Here is an 8,658-nt window from a genome sequence, read left to right on the forward strand (position 1 = left end):
CCCCCCCCCCAAACATCGATCAATGCAATAACAGTTCACAGCAATCATTTAGATTACCTTTGATTCTTTCAAATTTGCCGACGTAAGTGATGAACTTTATTAAAGTTCCTTTCCTAAAATTCACTGCAATAGCAATTAGGCTTTAAATTGAGTTCTTCCAAAACTCAACGTTGTCGACTTCACAACAGAATACTATGCTACTTAACACTCAATCAATACAGTTTAGACTATATTTAATGCCGCATTATCTGTTATCATGCTGATAACATACGCACTTGCTTTTACCAAAAAATATACACTCTCTTGACTGACATAAGCACAGGACAATCACAGGTGCCATAACTAATACGCGGAATTAAGCTGTTTTTCAACCAATAATGTTAAAATAAACTAAACTTCTGACATGAACATGTCTGAACATGTACATTTTTCTTTAACAATGGAAACACTTGCAATGCAAAAAAAAAAAACATAAATAAAAATAAAAATGAACATAACCATTTTTATAGAAATTCACCAAGGGTTACACCACTGACCCTCACATACTTCTTTAGCCAGAATCTTTTATAAAAAACTCACAGGACATTAATTTTGACGACTACACGATTATATATTGAAATGTGTTCATGCAAAAACATAATGTTGTAGTGATCACTGTGCGAAAGCACACACATGGTTCAGTTGCACATCAGTAACATTAGACTCCCGTGTGCCTAATATATGACTCCTGTATACCACTGTAATCATCTTTACCTTGATTACAGTCGTCATCCATCAGAACTTTCCTTGAACTGAAAACTTTCCAGGAGTTTACCCGTTTAAAATTCTGATTGCAAAAACATGCTTCTTTTCGCTTTTTAAAGTATTATATCATCTAGGGTTTTGGTCTATTAGATCTGCCCGTTTCCCCTGATCTCCTCTGTCTGTCTCTCTCTCCATTCCCGCAGCATTGGGTGTACCCAGTAGTGCAGTGTTGCTGTTTGAGCTGGAATTGCTACAGCTGCAGAAGGGTGTTCCTGAGGGCTTTTTGTTCATATGGCTGCAGGACAGTCCTGAGCCACTGTTTCCTGCCATGGACATGAACCAAGACCAGGAGGTACCACTGGAAGAGGTATGCTCTCTGCTGTCTGGCTTATTACTGTCAATGAAGCTATTTCCTTCTTAGTATATAAAAAGATGAATTAAGAACTGAGTAGTCCTTGAACTGATGGGTTATCAGTTTAAGGACCACTCAGTTCTTAATTCATCTTTTTATATAGGCCTCACACAAAATGTTATTGTTTTTAAAAGTATAAATCTAAAAATAAATTTGATTAATTATAAAGCACCTGGTTTTCTGAGAATTATTGTGATATCAACATGCCAGAAAATGTACCACCCAGTCTATTTACAAACAAGTTTAAAGCTATTTGTGTTCTATTCTCATACTTTTTTCATGTATTCCGCTGTTAAACACTATACTACAAAAAGAAAAAAAAAAAGCATGTCTGAAATAATGTGAACAGATGTGAACTTACAACAGGTCTTTAAAGGGTTTTAAGTTATCATTAAAAACTCAATTTCCCTATGGATAAAAAAAAGTTTTTACTTCTGGAACCCGACTGTCACTCTCTATGACTGCACTGATTCAACTGCTGAGATAATTCGTTGTCCAACTGAAAATACACTTTGGTTTTGTTAGAAAATATCGAAGGCTATTGGAGGGCCAGGACATACAGGCATGATGGCTCCAACCAATGATCATCTTTAAAAGAACTGACAAGCAGTTCTGTTCTGGTTCTCATATCTGATACAGATATTTCCCTCAGGCATTTCCCTCATTCAGTTGCGATTCTTCATGATTCTTGTCTGAGATCAAGCAATTTTATGGTCTTCACTTAAACTTAAATGACTAAAACAAGAAACTAGAGAAGTCTGTTTGTGAAACTTTTATTTTTTTCGGTTGCCACAACGAAACTTTGGTCACCAGATTATGTTGCAGTTATGTAACAGTCACGTATTTTTGTTAGCTGGGTAAATACAAAGCTTATTCTTCTCAGTCTTCTTCTGAGCTAAATTCTGGGTTATTCCTCTCAACGCGTCTTCTTCCAGAAATGAAAAGTAGGCGAGATGAACTGGCTTTGTGTATGGAGGTGATGTGGGCGTTTACATGCTTGTGTGTCTCACATGGCTAATTATCATATAAAGAGCCGCACTCGGCTCATGGGCATGAACACATTAAAGATAATGAAGTCAGATGGGAAAACTGGACATTGCAATGGTTTCATACTGATTACTTTATCACAGAATACAGGTGCATCTCAATAAATTAGAATGTCGTGGAAAAGTTCATTTATTTCAGTAATTCAACTCAAATTGTGAAACTCGTGTATTAAATAAATTCAATGCACACAGACAGAAGTAGTTTAAGTCTTTGGTTCTTTTAATTGTGATGATTTTGGCTCACATTTAACAAAAACCCACCAATTCACTATCTCAACAAATTAGAACACTTCATAAGACCAATAAAAAAACATTTTTACTTTTCCACGACATTCTAATTTATTGAGATGCACCTGTATTTGTTTTCGATAAGACTTATTTAAAAGTAGACACTTCAAGCTTTCTATAGATATATGTCTGTGTGTCAAGTATTCACTGAATTTTGGTTCTTTTTCGTGACGCGTTTCAAACAGATATTCGCAGAGACCAAGATGGCTGAAAGTGCACCCTGTAAATTTTCTTTATTTTACAAATGCACCATGTTTTGTTGATATTGTGAGTGTACACAAATAAAAGTAGACCCTTTATAGATTTGAATGATGAGTAATCAAGTTATTTTGGGCGTTATCAGGACAAAATGCCACAAAACGTGCCAGCACATTTGTCGACCCCTGAGGGTTAATCAGTGAGTGTGGCAGGCTCACTGAATGAGGAGCAACAACAACAGTTTCTAAACGTGACACCCTCCATTCCAACAGAGTTGTTCTGAATCGGCTAGCGTGGCACTAGCTTTACTTTTGCTAGGTTCAGGAGAAACAATGTTGTTATAATACATTTTTGCATTTTATTTAAAAAAGCTAGGGATTGTTTGTAGCTTTTGTAGCAATTCAGCTTCCCTTGCTTGACTTTCTTTTTAAAACCGTATTTTCACTCATCCATTGGTTTTATATTTATTTTCCTTATTTTTATTTTCCTTATTTAACAGTCTTCTACACATCCTTATATTACGCAACGATCTTCATTCACCTCTAGATGTCTCTCACCGCAGAACAGCATTGTTAATTTTATTTAAATTATCTATTTGATTTACCACAAATAATGGTTTACAACCAGTGTTAAGACAAAAAATTTTCATCATGATTTTCGTCAAAGACATTTTTTCACAGACGAAAACGAGACGATAACGAAATAAAAACTCGTTTTGAATGACAAAAACAATGACGAAAATCTATTGACATTTTCATCAACAAATAAAAACCGAGACGAAATATTAGGGAGATACGATTGGACAGAGATCCAGTCAGAATGAATCTCCCGCATGGGAAGGAGGGTGAATGCATACATTTGAACTGTAACTCTCTGATCATAAAATTTCTGCACAGCTCATAAAACATAAAAAATGTCAGTGTCTGGGAGAAAGAGAAGAGCAGACATATGGATACATTTGAAAAGTGTGACGATGCAAAAGAGCACTTAATTCGGTCCGTTTTTCTGAGTGCACACAGCCGAATCCTGCACAAAAGCACCTCTCAAACAGTGCACGATTACTGAATTCAGTTCTCTCTCGCATCTTAATGAAGAAATACACACAAAACGATCTCAAATTGTCCTTTTTGACTAGTATTCATGTAAACACACACATGTAACTTACATCTTAAGTTAAAGGGGTCATATGATGCGATTTAAATGTTTCCTTTCTCTTTGGAGTGTTACAAGCTCTTGGTGCATAAAGAAGATCTGTAAAGTTGCAAAGACTAAAGTCTCAAATCCAAAGAGATATTCTTTATAAAAGTTAAGAGTCAGCCACACCTACCTAAAACGGCTCGTTCTAACACGCCCCCACATATCTACGTCGCTCTGTGGGAAGATTTGCATAACGCCGCCCAAATGTTCACGCAAAGAAAGAAGGCGTAACTTTTATTCTCACTGTAGTTTTGTTGTTTCCACTGCCATGTCGTAAAGACGCTGTGTGCTTCGTTGTAAAAGTGAAACTACTTTGTTTGGTCTTCCAAAAGAGGACAATATCGCTTCGTCATGCCTGGAGCTGATCCGTGCTGGTCGATGGGGAAATACTACAACTTTGCGCTGTCGATCGCCGGATCGGCTTTCACCGTGGACAAAGCGGAGTCCAGCCCGGGGTCGTCACATGTCCTTGCGGACGCTCCTTCGTCGAAATCGCCGGCCGCATTTCCGTCTCACGCTTGAGGTATTCGGCCAATCACAACGCACTGGATAGTTGGCCAATCACAGCACACCTCGCTTTTTCAGACCGATGAGCTTTGTAAAAAAAAGAAAGGCGGGGCATAGAGGAGAAACAATAATGTACAGTATGTGGAAAATAGTGTGTGTTTTTAACCTTAAACCGCATAAACACATTTCATTACAGCAAATACACAAAATACTGTTCTTTTTAGCAGCATCATATGACCCCTTTAATGTAAACTGTTGGGAGAATATCGCCAGTATATTGAATATGTGTGCATTCAGATTTAAAGGGACTAATTTAAGTTTTTAAGACTAATGTAGTTGTTGTCTTTGTCCTTATTATTAATGAATCAACAAAAGAGAGAGAGAATGAATGATTCACTTTAGTAGCCCTAAAAAGGATTAATCTAATTTTAATTTATATAAATATGTCTGCTTGAAAGAATGAAGGATGTTGTATGCAAGTTGTTATAAAGAATGCACATTATATAACAGGTATTTCATTTGGTGTTTTAAAAGAGGACCACGTTCTTGTTTCTTTATGAGAAGTGGTTTTATTTAATTTTGAGATAAAGACATGTTATGTGTCAAAGCAGTTGTGTCTATATTGCATGTTCAAATCATTCATATTACCAGATGTTTTCTCCAGGAATTCATAATGAGTTTGGAAATTTTAGAGAAATGCCTAATAAATGCATTACACTGTAACTAAACCCATTAGATTTTAGTTGACTACATTTACTGTATATTTAGTCGACTAAAGTCTTATGATATTTAGTTGACTAAAACTAGACTAAGACTAAAACAATTCAGATGACTAAAATGTGACTAAAACTAAATGTAATTTTATGCCAAAGACTGACTAAAACAAAATCTAAATTTGCTGTCAAAATTAACAGTTTACAACTACAAGCTAGGGATGTAACGATTCACTCAACTCACAATTCGATTCGATTCACAATTTTGATTTCACGATTTGATTCGATTCATGATTTTATTTTATTTTTTTAACAAAATGAGATTTAAGACAAATTATAAATTAAATGTGTCCTTTTATTATTGCTTGGACAAAATGCTGCACATTTCTTTGTGAAATTGAAATATAACACTATAATAATATACTAATATAACACTTGCATATTACTGCTCTTTTGTTGGTTTTGATTGCTTCTATTGTCCTCATTTGTAAGTCGCTTTGGACAAAAGCGTCTGCTAAATGACATAATTTTAATATAATGTAAATGTAAATAAAAAAACTACATTGAAATTTTAAAACAAGCCCCAAATCAAATAAATAAGTAACACAAAAAAAAAGAAATCTCTTCGATTTTCAACCGGCTCGCGGTTAATCGTTACATCCCTACTACAAACATAAATCAAAATATGCAAGAATATTCGGATTGTTAGTGACAAAAAAGGGTAACATTTTAATTTAAGAACCATTTTTCAATATTTACTAACTATTAACTACAAATTCAAATTCCTAATTTACTGCTTATTAATAGTGTGTAAGTTGTTAAGCCTAGGTATGTGGTAATATTAAGGGATCTAAAATATGTTCATGCAGAATAAGGCATTAATATATGCTTTCAAAGTACTAATAAACAGCCAAATGCTAGTAATATGCATGCTAATAAGTTAATAAGGGAATAATTGGACCTAAAAAAGAAGTGGCTGCATTACCACATGTAAATATATACCTGCAGCTCACCAGGGACCTCTGCTATTCTTGTCGTAAAAGTAACAAAATTCAACAGCAACTATCATTATTTAGAATTTCCATCTGAAACTCTACCCCCACTTTGTTTGATATGTGCACTGTAGTATGTCACTAATCATACTGCAGTGTGTATGTGAAGAAGGCTTTGAACTTGAAAAGGACAGAAAACTTTGAGAGACTCAATGCGGCTCTCGCACTGATTGACACACACCTGAAGCACATTCAGAAGGCTGCCTCTCTCAGACAGCATGCGATTGAATGGTAAGACATACACACAATTATGTACAAATGACAAAAGTGTGGAGTTCTCATGTAAACACAGTCAGTTGTATCTTAAATTAACATAAACAACTGATTGAAAAAAAAAATGGATATATTCTATTTCAATCATGACAACTTTCGGAACATTTTAGCATGGTGATGGATATGACAATGTCAATGTATTTGGTCTTGGCGGAACAGATCTGCTACGCTGCTGCTGAATTGCTGCTGCTGTTGGTTATTGCTGTAGTTGTAGATTATTGCTGCTGCTGCAAGCAAGTACAGGAACTTGCTACTGCCAATGCATATGGCGATACGGTGCCATGAGTATTTAAGACATACTGCTGCTGCAAAAATAGCATATAAAAAGCCCCCCAACAAAGCTGGAAGAAGAAACAAAACAATTAAATATGTATGCTGCTGCTATACAATAATATGCTTAAATCATCCCTATTAGGCAGAAAGAATATAAAAGATAAAACCCCCCAGAACAACCAGATCTATTGCCAAGACATATGTACTGCTGCTGCTCTAGAGAGAAGTGAAGTGAAGTGAAGTGACATGTGGCCAAGTATGGTGACCCATACTCGGAATTAGTGCTCTGCATTTATCCCATCCAAAGTGCACACACACAGCAGTGAACACACACACACCGTGAACACACACAGCAGTGGGCAGCCATTTTTTGCTGCGGCGCCCGGGGAGCAGTTGGGGGTTCGGTGCCTTGCTCAAGGGCACCTCAGTCGTGGTATTGAAGGTGGGAGAGAGCGCTGTACATTCACTCCCCTCACCTACAATCCCTGCTGGTACGAAACTCGAACCCGGAACCTTTGGGTTACGAGTCTGACTCTCTAACCATTAGGCCACGACTTCCGTGGAGAGCCTGAGACCGTGTGTTTGCTATCTATGTGAGCCTGGGCTGGCTTTGCCAAATGGCTTAACGCTAGTAAACTATTGCTGTGTGTACCTGATCGGTTGACCAGATAGCTTAAACTAGTGACCTGAGTTAAATGTGTTTCTGGGCTATGTGTGTCATTAACAAACAGGAATCATACTGTAGACTGATAGATGAAGTAACCCCCAGCAACCACCTGACTCAGGCTACGGCGGCCTGAGCAAATAGTTTTAAATTTGTCATTCAAGAGTTGTAATTTTTTTTTCTCCATTAACGTTCATCAACGTTAATGCAATGGAAATACTTACCTTTAACTTATTAATAAGCTAACAAAATATTTGGCGAAAGAATAAATCACTGTACACCCTGTAGTTGTGGTGTCATATGCCCAGGACTGATTCTGCCTCAGAAGCAGCTGCTCATTTATTTTGATAATTTAAAATATTTATATTGCATATTAAAGTAAGTAAAGTGATGTGACATGTGGCCAAGTATAGTGACCCATACTCAGAATTAGTGCTCTGCATTTATCCCATCCAAAGTGCACACACACAGCAGTGAACACACACACACACCCAGATAGCTTAAACTAGTGACCTGAGTTAAATGTGTTTCTGGGCTAATGGAGCCCAGATAAATTAACTAGTGGCTTAACAATGTGAACCTGGGTGCTGTACCCTTAGGTTTATTTAACTAATGACCTAAATAACTATGTTTGTCTGAGCCAATAGCTCAAACTTACCTAGGTAGAAATGCGCACTGTGTGTGTCATTAACAAACAGGAATCATACTGTAGACTGATAGATGAAGTAACCCCCAGCAACCACCTGACTCAGGCTACGGCGGCCTGAGCAAATAGTTTTAAATTTGTCATTCAAGAGTTGTAATTTTTTTTTCTCTCCATTAACGTTCATCATCGTTACTGCAATGGAAATACGTACCTTTAACTTATTAATAAGCTAACAAAATATTTGGCGAAATAATAGTCCAAGATGGCCTTGAGCAGGACACTACAGTGACTATATTTAAATGCAGTTGTCTGCTTTTATATTAATTGTGTCCGAATTAAAATTCGCAATATAGAAATGCTGTGCATGCTGCTGCTGAGAAAAATCTCTATGACTGAATACCTATGCAAGCTGCTGTTACTGCACAAGAGACTGAACTGCTGAGAGCTCCATTAATTAGGCATACAAGTAGCTAGGCGAATGCCTATTTTACTCTAACATGGTGTCTACGCCAGACACGACCGGCACAATATGACCAAATCAGTTGACCCGTAACGATAGGTAAAGCGGTCCGCAATGTATGCAGTGCGATACGGCCAACGCAACAAAACTTCTGCTACTGCTGCTATTGATAATATTCACTAACA

The 8,658-nt window shown here is 36.8% G+C and overlaps 1 protein-coding gene across 1 annotated transcript in view; it reads left to right on the forward strand.

Annotated features, from left to right (window-relative positions):
- LOC107658002 (peptidyl-prolyl cis-trans isomerase FKBP10-like) overlaps nucleotides 1–8,658 on the forward strand; it is a 24,958-nt gene that overhangs the window by 12,118 nt on the left and 4,182 nt on the right. The window contains exon 9 of the mRNA XM_016446380.1: nucleotides 948–1,111. Coding sequence (XP_016301866.1) covers nucleotides 948–1,111 — 164 coding nt within the window. The remainder of the gene's footprint in view (nucleotides 1–947; nucleotides 1,112–8,658) is intronic.

Source organism: Sinocyclocheilus anshuiensis, unplaced genomic scaffold (assembly GCF_001515605.1).
Source record: "Sinocyclocheilus anshuiensis isolate Anshui unplaced genomic scaffold, SAMN03320099.WGS_v1.1 scaffold547, whole genome shotgun sequence".
Taxonomy (NCBI): domain Eukaryota; kingdom Metazoa; phylum Chordata; class Actinopteri; order Cypriniformes; family Cyprinidae; genus Sinocyclocheilus; species Sinocyclocheilus anshuiensis.